Source organism: Aspergillus versicolor (genome assembly GCF_001890125.1).
Source record: "Aspergillus versicolor CBS 583.65 unplaced genomic scaffold ASPVEscaffold_16, whole genome shotgun sequence".
Taxonomy (NCBI): Eukaryota; Fungi; Ascomycota; class Eurotiomycetes; order Eurotiales; family Aspergillaceae; genus Aspergillus; species Aspergillus versicolor.
Genome location: NW_024467539.1, coordinates 437,247 through 464,444, shown reverse-complemented (window position 1 = coordinate 464,444; position 27,198 = coordinate 437,247). Strand labels below are relative to the sequence as shown.

The following is a 27,198-nucleotide window of genomic DNA, read 5'->3' as shown; positions in this document are numbered from 1 at the left end:
CCTCTCAGTTCCATAGGGCTGGCAGTCGGCTGGGAAGTACTGTGAAGGCGAGTGAAGATATCCCAGTCCCTTGTTACGATCTGAGACTTTTGTCAAAGACGAAACAATGTTCCTCTGACGCCGGCTTTTGCTGACATTTGTCCCTCCTAAGCATTCCCAAGCCGAGCCCAAGCCGAGCCCTTGAGTTGGTTGATCTCATCATCGAGGTATGTGGTTCTTTGTGAAACTATTGAGCAAGACCTGTACTTACTTTATGCAATCTGTGCTTTGGCAGTGTAGCACTGCCGTCATAAGCGCCCGGAGCTCGGCCGTAGAAGTCTATACCACCGTCATAATCTACACGCGAGGTCCAGAAGTCATATATGAGAGCCCTTAGGGTAAGAGACGACGGAAGGTCTCTCTAGGCAGTGGTAGGTCTGTGTAGCGTCAGTAGTTGCGTTGGTGTTTGTCCTAGCTAGCAGAATGTGAAGGACGTAGGAGAAAGAAGTGATGAAGGGTGAAAGTTAAACATCTCAACGTATGATGAATGCTGAATCAGCTTTCAAGGTTCTTCTATAGTTAACTTTGTGTAGATGCCCGTGGATACTTCGGTGGTATAAATACGGTAAGTTACGGCCAGAAGAACGCCAAATGACTAAGCACGACACTCAAGGGCGCATTCCGGAGCCAGATCAGCCTTCAATATTCAGCCATCACTCACGAACTTACGGCCTGGTTTTCATCTCGCGTCGGCCGCTAATTACGTCGCTAATACCCAGGCAATAGATAAGTTGCTGTTGGTCTTGCCCAGGAAGAGCTGCGAAAGATGGCCCACGGCCAGGAAGATTGCGCTTCGGTGCTCGAGCAGTTCGTGCACGATGTTGCGAACCTTCCAGCGGAGATCAACCATTTGATGGAAGAAATACAGGCCAAGGACAAGACTATTCAAGACTGTCGCTCAATCATCAATTCGCGAGACGCCAGTATACAGAAATTCATCAAACTCAACGGCAGCCTTACCCCGAACCCAAAGGAGGAGCAGTATTCGAAGGCCGTATTACAGAACCTCGACAGGTCACAGCAGCTACAAGACGAAAAGATTCACCTCAGCGAAAAGGCGTGTATCCTGCTGGATAGGCAGATAAAGCGGCTTGACGTCAAGATCCGCGACCTACAAAACGATGGCGTTCTCTCCAATGATCCTCCAATTCCCTCCCTCTTCAACAGCAAAGATTCATATCGCGACCCCCCGAAGATCTTCTTCCCCGACTCGTCCAACGAATCCGCCTCATACTCCTCCCCTCTTACTGCGTCGACAGGCAACGCGAACCCGCTAGGAGCCACTCAAAGACTCAACCTCTCGCTCAACAGATCACACTCAGCATCCACATTGTCCTCACCAAATGCCGCCCGGAGTTCCGCACCCGCAACCCCAGCCTCCGCCGCAGCCCAGTTCCAACAACGCCAACGTGAATCCTCAGCTGGTGCTGTCGAGAATAAGCGGCGCCGTCTCAATGCCTCCCTCGGGACACTCCCCGCAGCCTCCTCCAACCTCCGCCAATCCTCACTAGGACCCGGAACGCCCAAGGCCGGGACGCCAGCCTCCAGCCGCGCCGGCAGCGCCGGCCCACGCTCAACAGGAATTACCAAGAAAGCCTTAACGAAGAAAGTCGCCCCGCACCAACAACTCAAGAAACTCAAATCCATCAACGGAAAGCCGACTAAGCGCTCGTCCAGCGCAAGCGGTCGTTTGAAGATTAGCTCACACAAGAAATCGCCCTCTGGTGGCGATGAGGATGAGGACGATTCCCTCCTCAGCAGCGCCGAGCTCTCTGACTCCGAGAACGGCGACGCTCGCCGCGGCGACGACGATATGGATGAAGATGACGAGGATGAGGGTAATGAAGACTCCAAGGTTTACTGTACGTGTCGTACAGTCAGCCACGGGGACATGGTGGCGTGCGATAACGACGATTGCAAGTTCGAGTGGTTCCATTGGAAGTGCGTTGGGCTGACGAGGGAGCCTGTGGGCAAGTGGTATTGTCCTGATTGTTTGGCTGCGAAGGCATCTGAATAGTTTGGCCTGTCTATATATTCTTATGATTTAATGATATCCTACCACATACACGTGGGTTCTATTCTCGAGTTTATAAGCTTAAAAATCTCATTTGGGCGACGGTATTTGTAGACTTTGATACTTCGGAAAAGAATCAACTCAAACTCAACCACAATCTGTAATACCTAGGTATCTCAACTACCTATCTATATTCGACAGAAAACAGACCTATCCTGCCCCCAAATCACAGACAATGCAACGCCATCGCTATGCAAATAAAACACCGTATTTTCCACACCAAACAACCAGCCAGTACAAAGACCTTGAACTATAACTAGAACGAGAGTTGACTCTTTTCATGAATCCAAGCCTCAAAATACTCGCAGTTCTCAGGGCTCACCGCACCGCCGGGCACACAGAGATTGAAGACAGGACAATGGCCACAGGGCACCTCGGTCATACCGTTTCGGACGAGCCGGTCGTCGGCCGCAGTAGGGTCTTCGTCTGGTTTACGCGCTTGGCGCGCTTTGACCTGCTCTGGGTTGTTCACGGATTTGTAGACTTCGCCATTGTTCAACGCGACAAGCTTATTGTCGAAGCACAGCATTTCGAGGAGCTGGGTGACGCTCTCTTCGCCGAGGCGGACGGGAGTAATTCCACTTTGGTTGACGGCGTTTGTTAAACTCGAGACTGTTGGGTAGCCCTGGTACCCCGCTGGATAGGGGAGATATTCTTTTGAGCCTCCTGACTCCTTCTTGATGGCCACGCTGCCGTCGGCGGTCTTTAGTCTCTTGTTGCGGGACTTGTCGGATGTCGATATCTCGTGCCAACTCTTCCGCGCAACGGAGAATTCGATGAATCCGGAGACGACGTTGATAAAGTTCTCGTCGAGCACGCCGTCGGTAAACCATGCGCCGCCCGTAACATCCTCGCTAGGCGCTAGGCCGGCCAGCATGTACATCTTGCGGCTGGGAAACTTGACATTGTGGACGCTTTTGATATAGTTTTTGCCTTCAAGGGACTTGAGGCATCGGTCGAGGATGGATTTGTGCAAGTTTGTACGATTCACTATGGCCCGTACCCAGATGCCTGATCTGCCCATTGAATGAATCACATTATACACCAAAGATTCGTCGGGGTTGAGGTTCTGAAGCCTGTTGAAGGGGAAAAGAAAATCAGCATTCTTTGTCACGAGAGACAGGTCGCCAGATACGCATACTTTTCAGCGTCCTCCCTAGGAATGATCTTCCATGCGAGTTTGTCATTTCGGGTTTGAAGCAGTCGGAGCAGATTCTGATTGACAAGTGACTGGGTGCATTGGAGCAGGAGTGTGAGATCATTCTTCGGAATGATATCCAGGCCTAGCAAGTCTTGCTGAGAGAGGTTATGGTCGGCAGGAAACTTGCTGACGCATGCATCGTAAAGGCTGGAGGCGAGCTCAGTCACAGAGCCGCCAGACGGCCCCGCGGAGGCCATGTTTCGAGAAACCAAGCGTCAGTCACCGCAGAGGCTGGCGGAATAGCATGTTCAGAGATACATTCGAGGGCAGAAAGTGCGAGTCGATATCCAGATATCGCGACAACTCTTCCGCGTCCAAAGCCAGCGAGTGAGAGAGGTTTGAAATGCGGGAGCAGTGAAGAGCCGAAGATGTTTTTTGGCGGATGGAATTCTTTCTGGACTAGCGCTAACGTCGGGGTCACATCGGGTTTAGCGCGTCTTCAAGCTCCCCCATTTCATTGTCGGCCTTGCAGCCTGAGCGCCTGAGGCGATGACGCACGGGCTCGGAAATTTCCAGAAGCTCTGAGATCCCTCAATATTAGCTGCGTCGGCGCCAGGTCGAATCTGATCAATCTTTCTCTCCACACAGCGCACTTCAGCCATCTAACCACCATTTGTTAGGCATCTCCCATCATGGCTGACGCTCTCAAGGCCGAGGGCAACAAAGCCTTCTCTGCTAAGGACTACGCAACCGCCGTGTATGTATAGTCTACCCCGCTTTGCCAAAGAGCTTTGAGGCCGAGAACAACAGCTAATTTTGAGCAGTGAGAAGTTCTCCCAGGCAATCGAACTCGATTCGAGCAACCATGTCCTCTACTCCAACCGATCCGCCGTCTATGCTGCTCAGGCAGACTATGAAAAAGCCTTGGCCGATGCCGAGAAAGCCATTGAGATCAAACCAGACTGGGCCAAGGGCCACCAGCGTAAGGGAGCAGCTTCCCGTGGTCTCGGAGATCTTTGTACGTCTCAGCTATTCTTGTGCATCATACATCGAAGATTGCTGACATGGTCTAGTGTCCGCCCACGATGCGTATGAAGAAGCCGTCAGACTGGAGCCTGGCAACGAGCAAGCCAAGAACGGGTTCAACGCCGTGAAAAGGGCCATAAACGCCGAGGCCCAGGCCGATGGTGCTAGCGGAGACCCCATGGGAGGACTCGGAAACATCTTCGGCGACCCTCAGCTCTTCCAGAAGCTCGCCAGCAACCCCAAGACCTCCGCACTGCTTGCCGACGGCGAGTTCATGGCAAAGCTGAAGAAGCTTCAGCAGAACCCGAACAACATCGGAGAGGAGATGAGAGACCCCCGATTTTTGCAGGTTATGAGCGTCTTATTGGGTATCGACATGAACTTCGGGCAACCTCCTGAGGGTGCTGGCCCTTCTGGTGCTACAGAGCCCTCTGAAGATGTGCCAATGCCCGACGCCCGCCAGTCTGCCCCGAAGAAGCAGCCGGAGCCAGAGCCGGAGCCCGAGGATGAGGAAACGCTTGCCAAGAAGAAGGCACAGGAGGCTGGTGATGCCGAGAAGAAGATTGGTAACGATTTCTACAAGAAGAAGCAGTTTGATGAAGCCATTGAGCACTACACCAAGGCGTGGGAACTGAACAAGGACGTGACATACCTCAACAACATCGGTGCAGCCAAGTTTGAGAAGGGTGATCTTCAGGGTGCCATTGACACTTGTCGAGATGCTATCGAAGAAGGCCGTGAGCACCGGGCGGACTTTAAGCTCATTGCCAAGTAAGATCCGTCACTATATGGGAGGGGAATTGTTGTATGCTAACGATCGACAGGGCTTTCACAAGAATCGGTACTGCTTACGAGAAGCAAGGAGACCTTGACAAGGCCATCGACAACTACAACAAGTCACTTACCGAACACCGAACACCCGACGCTCTTACCAAGCTACGTAACGCTGAGAAGGCTAGAGACAAGGCTAAGAAGGAGGCATACATTGACCCCGAGGAGGCTGAGAAGTCCCGTGAGCTAGGTCAAAAGAAGTTCCAGGAGGCAGACTGGCCCGGTGCTGTTGACGCCTTTACCGAAATGACAAAACGCGCTCCCGACGACCCCCGTGGTTTCAGCAACCGTGCGGCCGCCCTTATCAAGCTCATGGCCTTCCCCGGAGCCGTCCAGGACTGCGACGAGGCCATTGCCCGTGACCCCAAGTTCTTCCGTGCTTACATCCGCAAGTCACAGGCCCTTGTCGCCATGAAGGAGTATAGCCGGGCCATTGATACATGCAGCGATGCGTTGCAGCACGACGACGGAAGTCATACTCGCGAAATCGAGCAACAACAGCAGAAAGTTCTTGATGCGCAATTCAGCGCTCGCTCTGGGGAAACCGAGCAGGAGACCATGGAGCGCATCCAGCGAGACCCAGAGGTATGACCTGTCTTTGGTATCAAAAATTGTACTTTCTTAGGCTAACTAATTTCCCAGATCATGTCTATCCTCCAAGACCCAGTCATGCAGAGCATCCTGCAGCAGGCCAAGGGTGACCCCGCTGCCCTGCAAGAGCACATGAAGAACTCACAGGTCCGGCTCCAAATCCAGAAGCTGATGGCTGCTGGGGTCATCCGCCTTGGACGGTAAATGCTATATTCCACTCACGTACATTCGAAATGACAATGCATATGATGTTCTATACTTAACGAATGCGACTTAATATGATGTTATCTTCATGGATATACCTCAAGATAGCAAAATTAAAAATTTCTGATGCTCGATGAAAAATAGCTCCCACGTAATCCGCCTCGTTCCATGCCTGGTCAGTGAAGGGAAAGCAGTGGATCTGGCGCACTATTCCCAAAGCAGAAACGACTAAGGCGCAATGATCAATCCCCCATATACTTACTTGCAACTCTCCAGCATCCATCATGGACAGGCAATTTCTCCTTACCCGACACAATGGCAGGCAAAGAAATAGATAATCTACTTGACAAGGATTACCCCTCCCTCCCACTTCTGGATCCAGGAGCAGAATCGATGTATTTGGGTTTTGATTCGATATTTTCGTCACCTACACTTAGATACGCTCCATCTCAATCTCCGCCAGCACTTGAGTCATCGAATCGTTCCAGACGACATTTCACCCGCGATACAGTTAGAATCTTGGAGCAATGGCTGGAAGCTTGCTCTGACAAACCGTATCCCACAAAAGAAGACAAGACTTTCCTGGCCCAAAGGACTGGTCTCGGCGTCGCCCAAGTATCGACTTGGTTTGCCAATGCACGACGACGGCGTAAGTATGGCACATCAAGGAAGGGATCTTTGACGTCCCAATCCATTGAGTCGTGCAGTGATTTCCAACTGCCAACCGCCGAGCAATGGTCTACCATGAACCCGCTCGATCGCTGGGAGAACTCGCCTCCGGAAATCGAGCCTGCGCCGTTGGAAGCCATCATGAGCGCTGTGGCGGATAGTGACAGCAATAAACTGGCCGAGGAAAACTTTAGGCTTGCATCTTCCACGGGTAGTGAACGCAGACACTCAGCTTCGGCTGGTAACGACGCCCAGTCGGTAGTGTCTTCGAACCCATCCTGGTCGGCTCTATCTAGCAGCTCGAACTCATCTGCGCACAGCTCCAATGTTTCTGGGGGATCGTTCGGTCGCTTTTATCTCGACGAAACTACACGGCGGCGCCGCCGGCGCCGACAGAAGACGTCCAAAACGGTGAAAACAGAAAAAAGACCTTTCCAGTGCACATTCTGCACTGACAAATTCCGTACGAAACATGACTGGATGCGGCACGAGAAGACGCTACATCTGTCGTTAGAGAGTTTTACCTGTGCTCCATTTGGTCCCGTTTACAGAAACACGACAGATACTGCTGACCACTGCATCTTCTGCGACGAACCCAATCCAACAGAGGCCCATATGGAAGGGCACAGGTTCACAGGATGTCAGAAAAGACCGTCGAATTTCCGGACGTTTTACCGCAAGGATCACCTTATTCAGCATCTCCGTCTAATACACGGGGTCACACATGTGTTGCCGGTTATAGAGACGTGGAAGTCGCAAATTCAGCATATTAACTCGAGGTGCGGCTTCTGCAGCAAGACATTTACATTATGGTCTGAACGAAATGATCATATCGCGCAGCATTTTCGCGATGGAGCATTAATGAAAGACTGGCAAGGGTGCCGCGGACTTGATGCCCCTGTGGCTCTGGGGGTGGAAAATGCTATGCCGCCGTATCTGATTGGAAACGAATCGACAGGAATGAATCCATTTAGTGCATCTCGATTAGCGGATAATTCTGGCGATATGGACTACAGAGACGCATCCACAAGCTCCAAGCCGACTCTTTTTGAGCACCTTACGGCTCATTTGGCTGAATATGTGCAAAGGATGATCAACATCGGAGAGGCTGTTACCGATGAGATGCTGCAAAAGGAAGCGCGCTGTGTTTTATACTGTGATGATGATCCGTGGAATCAAACGCCAGCAGACAATGCCGAGTGGTTGAAATTATTCAAGGAAGCGGTTGGTATGGAGCAGACCGAATTTTCTGGTGATTTGAACAGTGATAATCCGAGCTTCTTTCTCCCATGGTCGGCAGATCAATGGACACCTTTTAGATCCAGCCCTGGGATGGACCTCCTGGACTTGGACAACACATACATGCCCTGGCCATGGCAGAGCCCCGAGTGCCTTGTTCAGATTCGGCGGAATATGCAGCCAATTTCACCTGAACAATGTGAACAAGAGGATATTTTCGCGGGGTTCGATTCTTTTCTGTTGGATAATGAGTTATAATTACATGTCCAAGTCCGTGTCAGAAGACTTAGTTGGTCTTTCGAAAACCCGTTTGTCTCCATCCAGGAATTATCAGCAAACGTGATCAGGTAGTTCCTGAGACTGTCCAGAAAGATAAGAACAATGCTTCTATCGTCGACGTTGTCTTCTGGATGCGCACGAAGATACTGGACAAGGCCAGCAAAAGCCGCTCCTGACGAGCCACCACAGAGTATTCCCTCTTCCTTCATAAGTATTCTCGCAAACCAAACGAACCCTCATCACTGGTTTTCACCCAGGCATCTGGTGCGGCCTGGCCCAGAGCCCGAGGCACAAAGTCATACCCGATCCCCTCCACACGATACTCACTCTTCTGCCCATTCAACACCCCCGGACGCGCAAGAACCGACCAACAGGATCCACGCAAACAACAACAACTAAATTCCGACCATTCCTCTTCTCCTTCCTCCTCAAACCCCTCGCTAACCCAGTGACAGCCCCAACAACCAGAATATCAACCTCACCATTTGACTGGGACCATATCTCTGCAGTCTCGAACTCGTGCGCACGCGGGTTCTCGGGGTTGTTATACTAGTCTAGGATCCACGAGTTCGGCGTGTCCTCCATGAGACGTCTAGCAACGCCGATAATAGACTCATCGGACTCACTTGGTACACCGGCGGGCGTGCGGATAACCCTTGCACCTAGTGCCTTGAGCACCCGCTCTTTTTCAAGCGATATCTTTCCTAACAAGACGACGGTACATTTGTACCGTTCTGTGAGACGGCGCGATTGTTAACTGTTACGGAGAGCTTATGTGGTGTAGAGAGTTTGTGTGAGGTTCCTGCGGCGATGACGCACAAGGGTATGCCGGTGAGAGCGCGGGAGGAGAGCGGCGTCTTTGGGAGCTTGGTTCGACTTAGGATTGGATTGGAGGATACGCAAAATTTAAAGAAGGATTTGGTTCGGGCTTTGGAGTGTAGCGCTGCTGAGGCAGGATAACTCGTTCTAGGATATAGTATGCTTTTACTAGGCCTAGGAGGGCTAGTTAGGAAATTCGTATACCCCCCACTGCTGCTTCACCCTATCTACCGCAGTAAGAGCATCGGTACTAGTCACTCCATATTCGCGCAGTACTTCCATACACCCCTCATGTCCATTCCAGAGTACGTATTGCATCGCCGTCCACCCAAAGCTCCCTGACTCATGAGCCCCAGCCCCAGAATCCAGTAATACGCGGGCAACATCAGCATGGCCATACCGACAGGCGAGACGCAGCGGAGTCCAGCCATGATAAGAAAGAGCATTTGCCTCCGCGCCAGCGTCAAGGAGAGCGTGTACTGCAGCCAGATTCCCGCTGCGCGATGCGGCGTGGAGTGCCGTTTCGGAGTTCTTGTCATGCTGATGAGCGGGTGCGTTTGCTTTCAATAACCGCTCAAGGATTCGGTGTTCATAGGGATCCTGGGCTGGTGATTGTGGTGGTGGTGCTGCCGCTGCGCGGTGCAGGTGGGTGTGTGTTCCGGCACAGATCTCGGAGACGAGAACCTGGTCTAGATAAGGGGCGAATAATGTGAAAAGGCGGCGAGATGTAAGCCGGAGAGAGAGAATGTCTGATTTGTTGCATATCTGTAGGTCAAGGATTAGTCTGTGGTTACTTGATTGCGTTGGGATGGACTGTGTCGAGGTGATAGCGAACCTGGGCGAGTTGGTGGAGAATGTCCTCGTGCAGTTCGTCGAGAGATACCATGCTAGAAGATTGGACATTGAAGACAAAGGGAATATGACCTGGTGTTGAGATTTGATCATTGATAATTTCGTAGTATACGCGCCCTAACGATGTCCGTTTTAGGGTTGTGCTTTTCAGGGTGGAGTTCCTCAGCGTACTCACTCCCCAGGCAAATGATACAGATACATTGATTGGTCTATAAAACCGGAATTAGATATAGAAATCACCAATATTGTCAGGAATATCTTAATGTGACTCTGTACCTTTGAAAACCTGCAGGCGTAGGGCCCTGAAGCATCCCACCTAGCCCATGAGGTTTAGTTACTTGGGTACATGCGTGTTCCCACCAAAGGGCTTATCAACTGGGACCGATATCATAAAAGAACGGCCCATCCTTTTCATAAAAAGGGAAGGCATATTATCATTAGGAAGCCCTAGATGCCCGGTCATTAACCGTTTCATGAACAAGCTGCTATGCCAGTTTACTACACGCTGTAAGAGTAATGAGCATTCAGCTACTAGAAGCCACTTTAACGGCATCCTTCAGATCAGGTATTCGGCTTATGGGCCGTAATATTTTCAATCCCAGTCTTGGTCTCCTGATGCTCGTCACTCATGTGGCGCTGCTTAATGAACGGGCTGGCGAACAACCCCACGGCCGCGACAGCCGTGTACAGAATGAACATATTGCGGATACTCACAGAGTACGCCTCCAAAACAGCGCGATTCTGAGCTGGGTCCCTGACTGACGCGACCAACTCCACGCTTGCTGCCGCATCGTGTCCTGAAAATGACATAAGTTGGGCGTCGTCAAGACCAGCCGAGACAAGAGATGGTTGCTGGTTAGACATGCTATTCTGGAAGACTACACCACCAATAACGATGGACAGAGATGTAGCTATACTTCGCATGAAGCTTAATGTCCCTGTCGCGACTGCCACGTCCGGTTGCGCAACGTTGTTCTGGAGCGCGAGCATGGGCGTAACGAGGAGCATGGAGAACCCGATACCGCCTATAACCTGGAAGCCGATAATATGTGCCAGGGACGTATCGATTCCAAATGTGATATACAGGCCCGTTCCCAGAGTTAGGAGCATTGTTCCAGCCCAGATAACCTCTCGGTAACGGCCTGTCTTGTGGACAAGAACGCCTATCGAGACGTCGCAAAGCGATACAGTGACCATCATGGGTAAAATTAGAACACCGCTTTTGCTAGGCGAAGCCTGTTTCACGCTTTGGAAGTATAATGGAAGGTAGTACTCCGTGCCAGTGGTAGCCATGCTATGTGAAATGGCAACTAGAACAGCAGCATTGTTGGACCAGTCCTGAAAGACCCTCAAATCTAACAGGGGGTACCTCGCAAGGCGCTTCTCGGCGAAGATAAAGAACCCAATCAGTGAGATTCCAAACACGACCATGCAGATGACGGTTGGGCTGTCCCAGGCGAACGTCACGCCGCCAAAGTCGAGGCCAAGGAGAAGTAAAAGAATGATTGTCACAGTCGAGACGGCTCCAAACCAGTCAATGGCCTTCAAGCCGTCGCGCAGATTCGTATGTGGGTTATGCAGGTCAAGAAAAAAGAATATGACGATCAGAGCAACGCCACAGACCGGTAGATTAATCCAGAAGCACCAGCGCCAACTTGCATACTGCGACAAAGTGCCCCCAATAACAGGGCCAGTGGTCCCAGCCAGGACCCAGACAAGTGCAGTCGCACTGACATACAGAGACCGATGCCGCATGCTGAAGAGATCTGCGATGATTATGCTGACCAGCGACATGATCCCTCCACCAGCAAGGCCTTGCACTCCTCGTCCAGCAATCAGCATAGGCATAGTGGTACTTGCACCTGCAATGACACTGCCGATGGTGAAGACAATGTTTGCACCAAGGATGGCCGGCTTGCGACCCCAGATGTCGCTGATGCGCACCCACGTTGGATTTGCGGCGCACATTGCGAGTAGATAGGCAGCACCTATCCACGTATAGCCTGCAGCGGAGTTCAGGTCCTTGGTCATTGAGGGGATGGCAGTTGCAACAATGGTCTGGTCGAGCGCCGCGATGAAGAGGACGAGCTATCCGGCTGTTAGTTCCAAGCAGCCCCACTGAACACATGAGAGCAGCTTACACAGAGCATGAGTATGATACTAAAGATGCGCAATTTGGATCTGGCTGGGGGAGAGCTGGCCGGGTCTTCAGACACCCGGAGAGGCTCCATGGCGGGAATAGTAACTGGTTCTTGCTGCACTGGTATTTCCGAACCAAGGGTGGATTTTTGAGGTTGAGCAACTGTGATTTCGTCCATTTTGCAATTATGTTGGAGACTTCAGGCTGTGAGGAGCGAAAGAGGAGTTGGTTCTCCTTTTACTGCAGCGGATCATTCGAAGGGCGTGGAGGGCGCAGCTGAGCCCTAAGTCTACCCCGATTAGGATACAACTGAAACACCCTACAATATAGTAATAAGAGACGTGCATATCTAATAAAATTCCAGTAATAAATATTTAGTGCAGCTAGAAAATGGCTAGGGCGTTTGGCGGACTGCCCACACTACCAGGAACATTCAAGGGACAGCTGGTGAGCAGGAACGAGTATCTCTTCTTCCCAGCGCAGGTCTTGGACAGGGCCTCGAGATCCCAGAGCTCTCCGATGTTGAGTCCAAACATGCCCAGGAAGTACTGGTGCAATACTACAAATGGTTAGCATTGGTCACAGACAGTGAAGGCTGTAGAACTCACCCAGGTCACCCACACCACCTTCAGTCCCATCCTCCTTCACAGGAGGCAGCTGCTCAAACGCAATAGCATCACCAGCAACAGCTGCAAAATGATGATTCCAGAACCATTTCGCACTATCGACCGTCCCATCCACCCCAACCGTGCGGTGGCTGGCCATCAGCTCGCGCTGCTTCTCTCCCGTCGCAGCCTCCGTCAGCCCCTTCGTAAACCCACTGCGAATGATCAGGATATCTCCCTGCCGCAGCTCAACCCGTTCCCACCTTGCAATCTCCTCCAGCTCCTTCACCGTAATCTTATGTGCGTCGAACGGTGAATACACACGACCCTGCGCATCCGCCCAAGCCTTATAATCCAGCAAAACACCACGCCCAACCAGACCCCCCCGCGAATGCCAATGATCCAGTGTCGGTAGTTCGCGGTCCTTCTCAAACGGCGTATCCGCCTGTATCAGCGCCTCCTTACTCGGCTTCACCCCGTTGTAGCCACACCCAGTCGGCTGGTGTCCATAATGCACCAGACTATCCCACTGGCTCGAGCACTGCGTGTTAAACGACACCTCGTCGTCAAATCCGTGCAATTTAAACGGTGTATCCTGGAATGAAGCCACCTTGTGCTGCAGGCCTGCGCGCTGGAATCCGGGCGTGTGAATCGCGTTGATCGGCCAGTTCAGTGACACCGAATAACCCTCCTCCGCTTCTTTGAGCGCCGCCTGGACTACAGACGGCGTGAGGAGGTTCAGGCACCCGATGTGGTCTTTCTGTCCGTCTTTGTCGAAGACCCCCCAAGCGCAGCCTTGGGGCATGCCCTCTACTGCTGGGAGGTCGTCGAAGCTGGGGAGAGAAGTGTACTCGGAGGGTGCCATAATGTCTGTTGGGTGTTTAGGTGAGGAGTAGCTGGATTGGTTGAGAAAATGGGAGGAGATCTGGAAGTGTAAAATACCTTCCCCTCCTCACTCCCCAACCGCGCCGAGGCTACAGTCAAAGGCCCAGAGAATGCCCCATAGTGTCCATCGCCGATGGGAGGGGAATGCGCGGAACCGCAGCGGTACTGAAATTGTTTGGTAGAGACTGACATGCTGGACCCACGTATATCTGTCTCCCCCGCACGCAATGAGCGGAGCGTGCTCACGATCATGGACCATTCTTACCATTCGCAGTTTCTTGCTTCATGCAAAAAGGCCAGCGAAGTGGCGTCGTCGTGGAGTGTGGCTACAGTCCCCGCTCAACCAATTTTTGGTCCTGGTGGTGCTCATCCATACACCTCAATGCTCTCCAAGACATACTCTCACTATTCCGAAGCTATGAATACTTTTGGCCACTGTTCGGTGAGCACAATTACTTCACAATCCGTTAAGAGACCTGGAGTACATGGATCACCATCTTTGCTTCCCCCAACAATGAAGTCATAGAATATCGGCGCATTATTCAGCATAACATTCGGCGCAATGCTGGAAGTGTTGATGAGCCAAGAGGTCTGCAAGACCGCATCCACTGCGAAGGGTATATTGATTATCTACGTTACCCAGAAATACGGCGCAATTAGCAGCTAGAGCTTTGCTGATATCGCTGTGACAATAGCGTGATAAAGACCTAGGGCTCAATTCCGGCTAAACCTCATCACTTTGATAGTGAAGCAGTTCTTAGCGACGATGGTCTAGTATCTCGACTTCTAGATCTCTTCCACTTTAGCCTAGCATAAGGTTGAAGTAAATTCAGAGTCATTCAAGCCAAGCTCCCTTCTATCATCAGCCGTGGAATGCCCTACCTCTGAACTACGCATATCCAGGGCAGTAAGTGCATGTTGCTTGCATGTAGTTCAAACCCGACCGTCCTGTGGTTTAAGGAGGCTTCAACAAGTCAATGCGGATACATGGCGTCTCACTTTTGCTTGGTTCACGTCCCTTCCAGATAAACAACCAGACATGGATAGAAACCATACGAACAATACCAATAGCCGGGGACTTTATGCTATGCCATCATGCCGAGGTTATGCATTCCCCACCGCCTTCACCGGCCTTCGGGGTTGACTGCCTATTCTGCAATAATCTGCTGGCAATAAATCTCAGAACGGACTATCACCTGCCTGATGATAAAACACTCGAAGAGAAAAATCGCCGCCGAATAGGCAGTATGGCCGAGTGGTTAAGGCGGTAGACTGTGCGTTAACCAATTAGAATCTGCAAAACCTCTTAGCTAATTGCTTTCACTAGTGAATCCTCAATCAGGAAGTTATCTACTCCCCTAGGGGACCTGCGTTCGAACCGCAGTGCTGTCGTTCCTTTTTTCTTTTTTTTTTTTTATTCTCTCTCTCTCTCTCTCTCTTTTCTCGTAACTTTGCATTAGACTTGATTAATAGTGTTGAGAGAGATAGATTGTTGAGATGCGCGTTGTGGACGTTACCTGAAATAGGGCTGCCCACGAGGGCGTTTAATTCCTGTAGACCACTGTATAAATGATTATCGCATTACTAGCTAGATTTAAGTTATAAAACAAGTAATGGAGTGCACTCGTGCATAATCAAAGTACTAAACAAACCACCGAAGCAACACAATCCACATAGATAAATCACAGAATCGATACAAAGTCAGAATGCAGCTCTACCTCCTCGCCCACCGCATAGGATTCGCACCTATAACCACAATCGGCTCATCCGGCTTCCTCTTTGCATACATGGCCCCGAGTAAAACATAGAACAGCATTGTAAACGCCGCCAGCGCATACTGCACGTGCGCGAGCCTATGCGCACCATGTAGCCTTATCCCGTTGCCAATGTTGATTCTCACAGGGTCGGCTATTAGATTTGCATCACTGTTGGCATCGGTATTGTCGCCGCCAATGAGCAGCTCCAGCGCGTTCATGGCTTGCAGCGACCCAATGCACATGATGAATGCTGTAGTCGTGGCTAGTGCCCCCAATACGGCAGCGACAATGATGCCGAGGTTGTATGCGCGGCTGCGCGCTTTGCCGCCTAGTCCGAATAAGAGGATGATTCCGCTGAGGCCGAAAAGGAAGAGGTGGATTGGGGGGAGGGGGAAGAAGAAGACGTTGGTTTGGAGGTCTCGAGCTAGTGGAAGAGTGGTATTTAGAACTGGGGCGAGATCACCTGCACTTGGGAGGTTCTCGACGAAGGTTTCGGTGAGGTCGTCGATGTCGGAGGCGCGGAGATTGTCGACGCAGTGAGTGGAGGAACTGCTCGCGCTTTCATCTAGGGATGTTGTGGATATGCACCCACCTAGGCATAGGGTTGTAAAGTTAGCTGGCTCTTCTAAGGTAGGGTTTAGGAGGGCTAACCAAAATATCCAATGCGGAATCGGAACTCATAAGATGTGTTATGGCGCAGTTCGACGAGGTAGAGCTGGTCAATTCCGGGGCTTTTACTCATGCATCCGACGAGTGTGATCACTGGCGTCAAATAAGCGGCTATCCACCGGGGATTTCTTGGATACTTGGGAAATAACAAACCACTCATGACCACTACGGCCATCCATACCGAGACCGCGAAGCATGCTACCTTGGGGTTGCACGTCCGGCTTTTCTTGCCACCGCCGGGTTTATGATACCCATGAGACACGCCTTGCGGCACAGCATTGTATGGTTGTGCGCCTCGGTTCTGGCGCCCATTACGGCCTTTGCCGCGGCCCCTGCCTCCGAAGAAACCCATGGCTGAACCTGTGGAGGTATCTGAAGAATAATCAAAAGGAATTGGAGGCGAGTTTGGATGAACGTAGCTCTGGGCTTTGGAAACGGGGTTTATATAAGTTAAACAACCTGAGCCCTAACACGCATTTGGGAACCCCCAATACCGGCCCCATCTTCAGCTGAAACATCAAACTTTGGGTTTAGCAGTGTTTCTCTGACTTATCATAGGTATAACCCCAACGTGGCTGGTAAAACCGCGACGAGGGTCTCCAGCAGACACAGCCTTCCCATAATCCGCAGGAGCCACAGCAGCCGATTCGACTATACAGAAGCCTCAAATGCACAATTTGGACCGCTTGATCCTGGCCTCTAATCATATTCCAATCGTGAAGGTTAAAAAAGGAGGCCCAAGACTTGAGCAAAAAAAGCCAAGCAAACCAAGCACAAGGCTGTAAAAGCCAAGCCATGCCAAAGGCTGCTGGCCCCTTCTTGAGCACGTCTTGGGAAATTTTCAAAACGGCTTCAGGCCAAAACAGTGAAGAAAACACTGAACTTGGTCTTTGGCTGTAGCCAATTTGCTAGTACTTATCGGTTTGGCCTTTGGCGCGGTCTTCGAGGCGGAGCAGGACTAGGCCTGGTTAGGGGACGAATCCATCCTTCGCAAGGCTGCGTACTGTTAGCGCACGGAAAAATTCTCGAATCTTGTAAAGAAAAATCGAAGTATTCGTAAAGCATATGTTTATATTCGTTCCGTAATATACAAAAGAAATAGGCCATTCGTCCTCGCGGACGTTTGCAAAACAGATCACGAGGACGCGCAGGGTATATGGCAAACAATATTCAACTGACATGAAACCTGAAGATCATATAGCATAAACAAACGGGGCTTGCCTTCAAAAGGTTTCTTATTCCCGAAGCCAAGGCAATTGGGTAGGCAATAGGAGCAGCATCAGCCTTCTCTATTTCTAAAAATGCTTTGCTGCTTCCAGCCTTTGGGGCCGATAGCCCTAGGGTGGTGGGTTCGAATTTCGAGTTCTCAACGTAATCACCTGTGAGTTCGCTCTTTTACAGAGTGATATGTTGATAGGCTAATGCAAATATTCAAGCTTCGAATATGAGTGTGGTGAGCCTACGGGCAAGGTCAGCTTGCAGTGAGGCGCCACTCTTGGCCTAGCCTTTGCGATACAAAAGCCCATGGCCATCCGTTTTCTGCTTCTGTTTTTTGGAGCAAATCAAGGAGACATCTCCGCGAAAGTGGATCACGAACCCAGGAACCACCTGCCAGCATTGGTTAGTAAAATAAGCAGTAATCAAAATAAAAAAGACGCTTACAAGCGCAGAGTGCATGGCATGCCATGACGCGGGTAGATGGGTCGCCATCGCTTGAAAGAGCAATACCAAAAAGGATACCCAAATTCTTGACAACATCATCCTAGAGCTCTATTAGTGAGGCCGTTCTTTTATCTTATTTGTCGTATCAAGGCCTGCTCCACTGGGCTTTGAATAGGGCAAACAAACCTCTATTGTGCTGATATCCTGCCGTGGATTCTGGTTTGCGTACAAATTCTGGAGCTCGTACTCCTGTATTAAAGCTTTAGCTAGGCAAATATGTTGCGCAGCAGTTGCTAGTCCTCGTAAGTAAATGGCATTATGAGGTATATATCAACCAGGCGCCCAACGGCTTACCGTAAAGTGGCTTGGTGTACCAAACAACAGGATAGGGTCTACCAATCCTTGAGTCGGCAAGTGAAAAGTGTAACGGACGGAACCCATCTGGTTTTCGTGCTTCCCAGGCATTGATCTTTTGCTTCAACATGTTTCTTTCCGTCGCACTTGCATGGGGGTCTCGTCCACCATAACAGTAATTGATAGACCCGGCCAAGAGCCACACTGCGCGATGCGCCCAGTCGCGGTCGGTTTGGGACACCCGATTTGTCCACATGAGCTGTAGTCTCTCGTTGAACGGGCTCAGTGTGAGGCGCAGGGGATTCTGGGAAGCTAGCGCAAATTGTATGTCTTGCATTACAAACACCCAAAAGGATGCCTCTGCAAGGCCACCAGACACAGCGCAATCAACTTGAGAGCTTATATATACAGAACCAGCTAAGAGGTGGCGCTGTGAATCGTTCGAAGGGGCATGTGCTACTCAATTGTCAGTGCTTTTTTTCTTACTCAAGGGTAAACTATGACGGTTCGACATACATGAAATCTGCTCAAAAAAGCGCAGAATAACTGTGGACGCCAGTAAAATATCTAGGCCTATTCTCGACTCCCAATTCCCAAGACCGGGGAGCAGGATAGCAATGCATTTCTCGTGGTATTCGTCTGCAGTATTCGGGGGAATGAGGTTCGTCGTTTGAGAGAGGTGGCGGGCGGCGGTGGCCAAACATGCATAGAGCAATAGAGGGTAGGACGGCGCTCGTTCCACAACATCCATCGAGAATTGTCTTTCGTGGTCACATGAGTCAAGCTAAAGCGGCCAAATTAGTTATTCTGCTGTGTACAAAAGGAGGAAGGGGTGGAGAACCCATGGGCCGAGAGTTCGTTGGAAGTGTCGTAAAAGGAAAGCTTCGTTAAAATCCGCCAACTTCGGATGGTCGCGCGGAGTGTCCGGTGGCAGGATCGAATCCATTGAATGAGTTCGTGAATGAAGCATATTGCGCGACGGTCCAGCGCTTGAAGTAAACGCTTGAGTAGGAGATGGTATCGAAGGTAGGGTCGAAGTCGATGTGCTGAATCGAGCTTTGCGCGTCGTCTTCGGGACTACTGGCGACTCTCCCCCCGAGACGACGTGATAATCGGCGGCTGTCTGTTCTGTCTCATCTTCGAAAGTTACTAGTTAAATTAGCCATTGATCCAAGCAGCTACTTACGTACACCGCAAGGGCTAGGTGCGGTGCGATACTCACATTCAGAGGGCACTTCCATCCAAATTTGATTATCCGGAAACGACAAGTCACTCTCCCCATATCGAGGAGGGTCTTTCGATCGCATAGACGGGTTTTGACCATGTCGAAAGGTGACCTCCTCTGGCTTCGCTGGTGCGGGAATACACTGTCGCCCAGAGCGTTGGCAGCGAAGACATTCAGCTCCGGTTTTATCACCTGCATAGTAACCATTAGAAATGGCAGTCAAGGGCCACCAAGAGGGAGGGCTAACATTTCAGATGGCGTTTGCGGCAAGTCAGACTGTCGGACAAGGAATGGCGTTAGAATAGACGCGATGTCCGAGGTATGCCGAGGCGAGCGCATCCCACTTACCAACCCCTCATAACGCTATCGGCAGAGCTGTCTTCGGCAGACGCTGGTAAAAGCCATAGATGAGAAACATCAATGCTGGGCGAAGCAACCATGGGCAGTAAATACGAGATTCGGAAGAAGCAGGCCCATGTCTGAAACACGACAGAAGAACTCAAGAAGCTAATAATGAAGAGAAGGCTGTCGAAAGAATAAGGAGCACTAAAGGTGTAGACGCAGCTTAACGCAATGTGACAGTGATTGCGATGGGCAAAATAATGTACAACGGCTCAAGTGTGGATGAACCGTTCATGCAAAGTGGAGCCGTCAAATTAGCATTGATAACTAAAATACCAAGAAAATAACGGCACCAAGCCTGGGTGAGTAGGAGAACAGGGAAAGGGCAGGCAGATCTTTCCCTCCAAGAGAGCTCCGGCTTTGACGCCATGCTCGCAGCTTCAGGGGCGGCTGTTGTTAATTTGGTTTGGTGTCAGTCCCGTCCACATGGCAGGTTCTCAGGAATGACGATGTTCGTCTTGGAAATGAAACCGAGCCCATCCGCAATTCCCAAGTGGCTCGAGCTTGAGGTTTTTCGATCGCCGCTCGCATTGTCCCCGAGAACCGCATGGCGATTGGCACGCCAACAACCGATCACTGCCCAAACAAGGAAATCCTCACTGCTCAAGAGGGAAAGCCCCGGTAATCTCTTCGGTCTGTCAATGGGGTTCTCAGGAGCATTTGCGCACCTTTGATTGCACGTTAGCTCGACGAGTGCGGAGCTTCCTTTGATCTTCAAATTTCAGCCTTTAAGGGGGGAAGACTTTGCTGCTAAATTGAGTTTGGCCTGTGCATCGCATGCAGAAGTTCTGCGAATTATCGCAACTCCTTTTGGATCACAGAGTCATCTGGGCCCAAAAGACGTTGATGACCCCCCCGTTAGCTGCAGTAGCTGAACTCTCAAAGGTTTGGGGAACCCGGATACTTCAGCAGCAACCATTCAGCAGAGTCCTTCATTCTGGCGATTCTTGCTTGGCTGGGTCCAATCAGCTCAACGGCGCCCCAGCGCCGAGTTGAAGCTCGCAGAGCTGCCGAGAAGAATGCAGATTGTTCCACCCGCCTGCGACCCTTCGTGGCGCCATCAGGCCATTATGGCCCTCGACCGTTTCCAATTGTTCCCGTGCCCTGAACAATAGCGCGAGAGAACGAGACCGTCGTGGAGCCGCGTCGCGGCCGAGACGGAAAACGTTATGAAACGGAGATAGCTGATCGAGACTCAGCTCACGCCCTACGAGTCTAGAGCAGTCTTGCATTTCTTTTCTTTTCTTTTTTTTTTTTTTTTTTTTTTTTTTTGTCCTTTCTTTTCCTCCGGAGTTATATGGGCCCGGAGAGTGTACAAGTGAAATTCAATTTGCTTTTGGTGAGGTACGTTAAAATTGGGTTCGCAAGGATATTCCCGAGAGACGCAAGGCCAAACGCGAGAATAATTCGACAACACTGGGCTTCAGAGGGTTTCTGGGGAAAGCTTCCAGGAAAAGCTTCCGGAGCTTATGAGGTCGTAAATTTTTACTGCCAAATAAGTTGCACGAGTCAGCAGGTCCACGTTTCACCAACGGCACAACATTCGAGGAAAAGCCGCGATTGGCGATGAGGAACGAGCCGGGGGATGGCAGCTTCTCATCAAGACTTGGCTGCCAATGGCTCCATTTGAGTGGAGGCAGGACCTTGGGTGAGGCCGAAGGAATCCTGGAAACGACGCAAGGAGGAAGCGCGACAACAGAACACTGCGGGGAGAGCTCCAGTCAGGTGACGTCGCAACTCTCATTTGCGACGGAGCTCTGCCTGCGCTCTGCTGCTCTCGTCTTCCCTGTCATCATCGTCGTCGCCGGTCACATCATCTCTTTTATTGCTTTCGCCGTCGTGGCCTTATCCAGTATCAACAGTATCAACACCCCTGTATAAAATACTCTCGTGCCTCGCCGTAAATGGGCCTTAGTCCTTGGAATCCCCGCACCTTGGCTGCTCCCTACTGCCCTCTATATCACCACCGCTGTTTCATCTGATTATCGCAACCCTTGCAATTGACGTGAGTTAGCGGTCAGAGACTGGACATCTAAGGCCTTCTTCCCAAAGGTAGTACCATATTCATCGCACTGGTCAGAGTCTAGGTTAATACCTGTACATACATAGAATGTCCCTCCCTCGAGTCTCCTACCTAGAGTCCTGGGAGTCGAATCCAGCATTATCTCGCCGTCAACTGGATCGGGATCAGAGCTCCATACGTGAACCGTACAATGACGATGATGAAGAATCGTACAACGATCTTCCCGACGCCTCAGTAGCATCATCGTTTCCATCTGTCACCGATCTGCCATCTCTAAGGCACCGCCTAACCTTCAATCCGTATTCCGGTCTGGGCTGGACCCAGGCCACCAGAGATGGCGCAGACCACGACCACAATTCTCTGTCAAGAGTTTCCTCCCTTGTCTCCAAGTACGGCCCCGCCGATCACTCGGCAGAGGGCGGGGAAACAGCGGAATCTGCTGGCTTGGAGCAAGACAACCGGGGGCCGTTGGAAACCACTGGGGCTTTCGAAGTTGGTGGTATAAGACGAGCTTGTATGTTGAACTTACTGCTGCCAGCTTGCTATTCTATGGGCTGACAAGTTTCAAAGTCCAGGTGATTGTTGCCGTGATATACTGCTTCTTTGCAGCAGGGACAGTGTTCGGGTTTGCAGCTATCAAACCGGTATTTATCAGGGAAGGGGTCTACAGTGGCTTTTGTTCGGGAGAAGAGGATGTCTGCTACGGGCAGGAACTCCAGTAAGCACCCAAACTTGGGTATGGCGATGCCATGTTAACCACGAAGTAGCCTTAATCTGATGTTTACGATTGCGGCAGTGGTCACAAATGTGTCCGCTCTCCCAGTTGGTACTATCCTTGATACATACGGGCCTCGAGTATGTGGAATAATTGGGAGTATTTTCCTCTTCGTGGGATCGCTTCTCCTCGCACTCGCGAACCGTCTCCCTTTGGATGGATACGTCACCGGCTACCTTTTATTAGCTCTCGGAGGGCCTTTCATTTTTATTTCATCATTTCATCTGTCAAACACCTTCCCAGCTCGCTCGGGGCTGATACTCTCATGTTTGACGGGTGCTTTCGATGCATCCAGCGCCGTTTTCCTGATTTTCCGCATCATAAACGAGAAAACACATGCCTCGTTCTCGTCGCAGAGATTTTTCCTCGTCTACCTTGTGGTCCCAGTGCTTATACTAATTGCGCAGCTGTCGATCATGCCAAAGACGTCATATAAAACGGCTGGGGAACTTGTGCAGCAAGCGGAAGATCACATTATCGCCGAAGCTGCCGATCGTGTCGATGACCATATTTTGGACCGAGACGAGGGCGAACGTCAACGAAATGATCGCCGTATGCACCGCCAAAGCGTTGTCAGCAAAATCCAGGATCTCCTTGCCGATGACGACAACGCGTCCACCATTACCGATCTTGGTCAGGCATTAAATGACGGTCAGGACATCAACGAGACCAATGCAACACACGCCCTCCCTGGCTCGAATGCACCTAAAAAGCACACTACCGGCGGCGTCTGGGGCGCAATGCATGGCTGCTCCGCGATTGAGCAGATCCGCTCTCCGTGGTTCGCTCTGATTGCGTTTTTCACTGTCCTACAGATGCTTCGCATCAATTACTTTGTCGCATCCATCCGCCAACAGTACGAGTACCTCTTCGACTCAGTGGAAGAAGCACGTCGCATCAACGAGCTCTTTGATTTCCTGCTCCCCCTGGGCGGCCTCGCTTCTGTTCCGTTCATTGGAACAATCCTCGATACCGCCAGCACCCCATTTGTCCTCCTTGTTCTCTCCGCAACAGCAACCGTCATCGGCGCCCTAGGCTGCATCCCAGATAGCCATGAGGCAGCCTACGCAAATGTCATCCTTTTCGTCATCTACCGCCCGTTCTATTACACTGCCGTGTCTGACTACGCCGCCAAAGTCTTTGGCTTCCAGACCTTCGGCAAAGTCTACGGGCTCATCATCTGCATCGCAGGACTAGGGAACTTCGCACAGGCAGGCCTCGACGCTCTCACATTCACCGTCTTTGATCAAAACCCCATCCCAGTAAACTTCATCCTAACGGCTCTCACGGCCATCACGGGGGCCGCCCTCGTCCTCTTCGTCTGGCGCAAAGCCGTCGGCATGGCGGCCTCAGACGAGTTTAGTGCTGGTATCACCGACCCCGAGTTCGCCGTCGTTGTCCAGGATTACGATGGCATTGTGGCAAGAGATTGGGAGCACCAGCCTCTTCTACAGCCGCGTTCGATTCCGTCGAGACCGCAGCCGCAGTCACCTTCTTATGGGAGTTTAAGGACCCCTTGACCCTCTTAGTTACTTTATTGCTACACGTTTTTACTCGAGTATAACCTAATGATAGCTATGACAACGACATCGATGACCGATATTATACTACTCGTCTGGCACGATAACGTACCCACTACCTACTTTTTTGTTATGCTATACCCACTCCAGTACTCATAAATTGCGATGCGATTGATATATTACTATGATTCTCGTTCTCATTTTCTTTTTTCCAAATATTAGGTATTCCTTTTTTTTTTGGTCTTTGCTTCTTCTTTTCTGCTCTGGATATACGAAATCTGTGACTAGAAAATTTGCTATGTAAAAATATATATTCATAAAAGAATAGAGAAATGGACATATGTGTCACTGTCACCTCCAAGACAAACAGCAGGGTTTAAAACCAGCATATATAATAAACACCGTCCATAAAAACGGATGGGTATTCAATATTAAGGAGCGATCAAAAAATAAGGATGCGATGCGATGCGATGCGGATCGAAGAGAAAGTGCTCTCATGATAATCATGTCTCGTATCATCCCTCCTCGCCATGGTACGTAGATATAGACGAATTGAAGGGGGCTCCCTGTTGGTTTTTTGTTTTTTTTGCGCGTCTTTTTCTCCTGTCGCGTGAATGGTAAGCGTCGGTTAAGATGTGGATTCAATAACGATCGGCGCCGACTGGGGCCGTGGAGATAGTCGTTATGTTATTTTGCGAACTCGAGCGACAGGGTAGATCATCGAATAGGTCAAGATCAGGATCAGGCTTCAAGAATAATCCCGTATCGCAGGGTTGAGCCGTAAATTGCGGTGATTTAGTCAACCATTTGGGAGACGCGGTCCTGGTCAAGTTGCGAGGAGCACCAGCATAGCGTAATCCAGGAGACTGTTTTTCGGGTATATTCGTAGGATATCAAAATAGTTTTTGAAATATGCAAATCAATTATCACAGGTATTCACGCGATTTTTCAACATCAGCCCACAAATCAGCGCCTGGCTTGTCACATGAGGATGGCTGCCAGGTCACTAAGGTTAGGTACCGTTTTAGGTCGCCGTACGAAGTAATCCGATTGTGATCCACGACCCGACGCAGCATGTCAGCGTACCACGAGCGATGTGGGGTATGAGTCGCTGCAATACCACCCAGTGTGAGGATCCAGAGGAGCCCAACCTGGGCTTGTGGGGCGCTCCATAGAGAAAGATTATTCGGGATTCGGAGGATATTGTGGATGAGGTCGGCGAGTTTGGTGAGAGGTGTGCTTTGTGCCGGCAGGGGAAGGATGATGCCGATACCATAGACTAATGTAGCGAGGCGGAACGTTTCGTAGACGATATCTTGGGGTTGAGGTGTGTAGTAGGGGTTGTTTGGATCGGGTTCGATGGCTGCGTGAGGAAGGCTGAGGAGGTTGAAGTGGACGATGTTGCGTTGGTCGGCAAGGAGACAAGAATCGTAGCTCACTTGAGGATCCATACAGTGGTCGACAAGAGCAGTGTATGTATTCATGGCGCAGAGAAGTTCTGCAAAGAGGCGCGGCAGGCCTAAGTGTTGAAAGTGCGCATAATACTGATCAACACTGGAAGTAGCGTATCCCAACATCTCCTGCATAGTCAGGTTTTTGCGACGCGCTTCGAGAGGAATAAAGGGGAAAACTGGGTGTGAAAGGAATGTGCTAGAAGTTACAAGATCGGAACTTTTTTAATGTTAGTATTAACACACATATATGGAGTTATGAAAACTCACAAGGATATCACCGAGGCCAAGCCAGGTAGCTCGATTTTTTCGATTCCACCTCGCAAATTGACCATCTGAACCAAACCTCCGATATGAACGAGGTTCGGTTTAAGACTACCGTACACATCGAGCCATTGCAATCGTTGCATCGGCGGAGTGAACGGGGTACTTTGAAACTGGGTCAAATCGTCGTCTGCTTTGTTATGTGCCATGCAGACAACGCTGAATATCATGGCATCACAGACCGCACGATTCGGATTGTCCATCTCGCGACTAACCATCTTAATTGTCTCCATTTCGACGTTTTCAAGAAGGCGCTGCTGTCGGTGATGAAACAGATGTCGAGGGATCCAACCGTTCAGTGCTTGAACGCGCATGTGTGAGAGGGATCCGTATAAGAATGCAGTGAAGAGAGTCGGATCGGACAGGGACATCGGGAACCACGACTGCATATTCGTTCCCGAAGGCCCAGGGGTAAGGCCAGGCCACAGGCATGATAAACCTACAAAAGTCAGCAGCTGCGGTTTTGATGAAAGAGGCAAAACGTGGATAAACATACAATATTCCTCCGATATCTGTACAAACTCTGGCTCAAACTGTGACGAATAGGCCCGGAATGGATCAAGCCGGCCGGCACCAACGGTTTCAATGTACTCTCCATTATGTGGAGGGCTGGGAGTGTCTGATCCATCCGATGTATACACAATGCCGTCTTGGTCATCGCTTTGCGAGTGACATAAATTAGGGTTCGATGGAGGGAAGATAGTGCGGGGAGGAATAATAGCGAGCGTCAGCTCCGCCTGTGTATGCGGCGGTGCAGTAGTAACGGGAATGGCTGTATGTGAGGAGCTGGAGATGCACGACTCGGGGGAGCCGCGCGAGGAGGCGGAGGAGACAGGTGATAAGGTCGAGGAGGCACAGGTAGAGGGCAGGTAGGGCTCGTCAGAGTCCAGCTCGAAAGCCTGCGAGGGATCTGTGTGTTCGGCGGAAGGGACAAGCGGGGGGTCGACGACAACGGCAGGACCGGCAGCACGGTCCTTGGTTTGAGTCGAGATCCATTTTCCAACATGAGCGCGTACCATCCGCTTGATGTCCAGTCGCTCGGTCTCGGAGGCGGGGCGCGCGTTGACGAAGTGAATGGCGTCTTTTTTGCGCCCTTGAGCGCCTTTGGGGGGGGCCATCTCCGCCTCACTGCTCAAGCTTCGGCACGCCGTCAAAACGAGACAATCGAACTCGGGGCTGGAAGGGCGGATACCAAGAGCAGCATCCTGCGATCAGCCCGGACAGGAGGAGTGGATGTGAGATGAGGATCGAGCGGATCGAGGATTCGAGAGGGTGAGAATGGGAGGTGAGAGGCGCAGGCGAAGTCGAAGAAAGGGAGAGGGGTAGGCGTCAAGTTAATATCCTGGGGATCAGTCGCTATCCGGGGTGGCACAGGGGGGCGGCATCATCAGGAGTAGGCGAGCGAGGGCGAGGAAAGCAGGGAGAGACGAAGAGCGTGAGATGGAGAGGCTCGGGGGGTCCCAACGCGAATACGATGTCAAGGTTCGTTAGGGTCGGAAAGCGCTGCAGAAACCAGAGAGCCGGAACAGAAAAGAACTTCGAGACTGCAGAGCTTGACTGACTGACAGCGAAGCGAACTGGAACTGGAACTGGAACTGGAAACTGGAGACAGCGCGTCGAACGCTGGACGGTGTACCATCCA

General features: G+C 51.1%; 12 protein-coding genes and 1 non-coding gene across 13 annotated transcripts; 6 read left to right on the top strand and 7 right to left on the bottom strand.

The window, feature by feature from the left end:
* Nucleotides 1-696: 696 nt before the first annotated feature.
* On the top strand, nt 697-2,196 carry ASPVEDRAFT_47795 (putative PHD finger domain protein; the record flags this gene model as incomplete). The annotated part of the gene is made up of 1 exon (XM_040813863.1): nt 697-2,196. A coding segment is annotated over exon 1 (1,247 nt), but the record flags the coding sequence as incomplete, so codon positions are not given.
* On the bottom strand, nt 2,117-3,662 carry ASPVEDRAFT_47794 (RPC34 RNA polymerase subunit family protein). Its single transcript, XM_040813862.1, has 2 exons — nt 3,255-3,662; nt 2,117-3,189 (listed from the first exon to the last, which is right to left on the bottom strand). Exons 1-2 carry the CDS (start codon nt 3,509-3,511, stop codon nt 2,370-2,372), a joined length of 1,077 nt encoding a protein of 358 aa, XP_040674411.1. The 5' UTR covers nt 3,512-3,662; the 3' UTR covers nt 2,117-2,369.
* A 936-nt stretch (nt 3,663-4,598) lies between these two features.
* Nucleotides 4,599-6,064, top strand: sti1 (Hsp90 cochaperone STI1). The gene is made up of 4 exons (XM_040812196.1): nt 4,599-4,727; nt 4,856-5,051; nt 5,105-5,696; nt 5,754-6,064. The coding sequence occupies exons 1-4, from the start codon at nt 4,718-4,720 to the stop codon at nt 5,904-5,906; spliced, it is 951 nt and encodes a 316-aa protein (XP_040674410.1). The 5' UTR covers nt 4,599-4,717; the 3' UTR covers nt 5,907-6,064.
* Nucleotides 6,065-6,299: 235 nt separating this feature from the next.
* ASPVEDRAFT_144776 (uncharacterized protein) lies at nt 6,300-8,072 on the top strand (the record flags this gene model as incomplete). Its single annotated transcript, XM_040808015.1, has 1 exon — nt 6,300-8,072. One exon carries the CDS (start codon nt 6,300-6,302, stop codon nt 8,070-8,072), a length of 1,773 nt encoding a protein of 590 aa, XP_040674409.1.
* Nucleotides 8,073-9,014: 942 nt separating this feature from the next.
* On the bottom strand, nt 9,015-10,069 carry ASPVEDRAFT_47790 (ankyrin repeat domain-containing protein). The gene is made up of 4 exons (XM_040813861.1): nt 10,041-10,069; nt 9,940-9,973; nt 9,748-9,881; nt 9,015-9,677 (listed from the first exon to the last, which is right to left on the bottom strand). The coding sequence occupies exons 3-4, from the start codon at nt 9,796-9,798 to the stop codon at nt 9,096-9,098; spliced, it is 633 nt and encodes a 210-aa protein (XP_040674408.1). The 5' UTR covers nt 9,799-9,881; nt 9,940-9,973; nt 10,041-10,069; the 3' UTR covers nt 9,015-9,095.
* Nucleotides 10,070-10,325: 256 nt separating this feature from the next.
* On the bottom strand, nt 10,326-11,995 carry ASPVEDRAFT_144569 (MDR family MFS transporter; the record flags this gene model as incomplete). The annotated part of the gene is made up of 2 exons (XM_040807997.1): nt 10,326-11,852; nt 11,906-11,995. The coding sequence occupies 2 exons, from the start codon at nt 11,993-11,995 to the stop codon at nt 10,326-10,328; spliced, it is 1,617 nt and encodes a 538-aa protein (XP_040674407.1).
* Nucleotides 11,996-12,287: 292 nt separating this feature from the next.
* On the bottom strand, nt 12,288-13,374 carry ASPVEDRAFT_144439 (uncharacterized protein; the record flags this gene model as incomplete). Its single annotated transcript, XM_040807985.1, has 2 exons — nt 12,288-12,463; nt 12,531-13,374. The coding sequence occupies 2 exons, from the start codon at nt 13,372-13,374 to the stop codon at nt 12,288-12,290; spliced, it is 1,020 nt and encodes a 339-aa protein (XP_040674406.1).
* A 1,261-nt stretch (nt 13,375-14,635) lies between these two features.
* Nucleotides 14,636-14,786, top strand: ASPVEDRAFT_t141. Its single transcript has one exon. It is a non-coding gene; the product is annotated as a tRNA-His (tRNA).
* A 322-nt stretch (nt 14,787-15,108) lies between these two features.
* Nucleotides 15,109-16,172, bottom strand: ASPVEDRAFT_34778 (uncharacterized protein; the record flags this gene model as incomplete). The annotated part of the gene is made up of 2 exons (XM_040810891.1): nt 15,109-15,743; nt 15,803-16,172. The coding sequence occupies 2 exons, from the start codon at nt 16,170-16,172 to the stop codon at nt 15,109-15,111; spliced, it is 1,005 nt and encodes a 334-aa protein (XP_040674405.1).
* Nucleotides 16,173-17,109: 937 nt separating this feature from the next.
* ASPVEDRAFT_404542 (Zn(II)2Cys6 transcription factor) lies at nt 17,110-19,964 on the bottom strand. The gene is made up of 9 exons (XM_040812162.1): nt 19,410-19,964; nt 19,309-19,337; nt 19,059-19,253; nt 18,678-18,985; nt 18,353-18,620; nt 17,837-18,292; nt 17,669-17,775; nt 17,483-17,582; nt 17,110-17,428 (listed from the first exon to the last, which is right to left on the bottom strand). Exons 1-9 carry the CDS (start codon nt 19,499-19,501, stop codon nt 17,292-17,294), a joined length of 1,692 nt encoding a protein of 563 aa, XP_040674404.1. The 5' UTR covers nt 19,502-19,964; the 3' UTR covers nt 17,110-17,291.
* A 792-nt stretch (nt 19,965-20,756) lies between these two features.
* Nucleotides 20,757-21,646, top strand: ASPVEDRAFT_47786 (uncharacterized protein). The gene has a single exon (XM_040813860.1). The coding sequence runs from the start codon at nt 21,030-21,032 to the stop codon at nt 21,342-21,344; it is 315 nt and encodes a 104-aa protein (XP_040674403.1). The 5' UTR covers nt 20,757-21,029; the 3' UTR covers nt 21,345-21,646.
* ASPVEDRAFT_89854 (putative MFS transporter Fmp42) lies at nt 21,574-23,781 on the top strand (the record flags this gene model as incomplete). Its single annotated transcript, XM_040818692.1, has 3 exons — nt 21,574-22,000; nt 22,057-22,204; nt 22,254-23,781. The coding sequence occupies 3 exons, from the start codon at nt 21,574-21,576 to the stop codon at nt 23,779-23,781; spliced, it is 2,103 nt and encodes a 700-aa protein (XP_040674402.1).
* Nucleotides 23,782-24,707: 926 nt separating this feature from the next.
* ASPVEDRAFT_57666 (uncharacterized protein) lies at nt 24,708-26,674 on the bottom strand (the record flags this gene model as incomplete). The annotated part of the gene is made up of 3 exons (XM_040815369.1): nt 24,708-25,452; nt 25,503-25,995; nt 26,053-26,674. The coding sequence occupies 3 exons, from the start codon at nt 26,672-26,674 to the stop codon at nt 24,708-24,710; spliced, it is 1,860 nt and encodes a 619-aa protein (XP_040674401.1).
* Between the last annotated feature and the right edge of the window lie 524 nt (nt 26,675-27,198).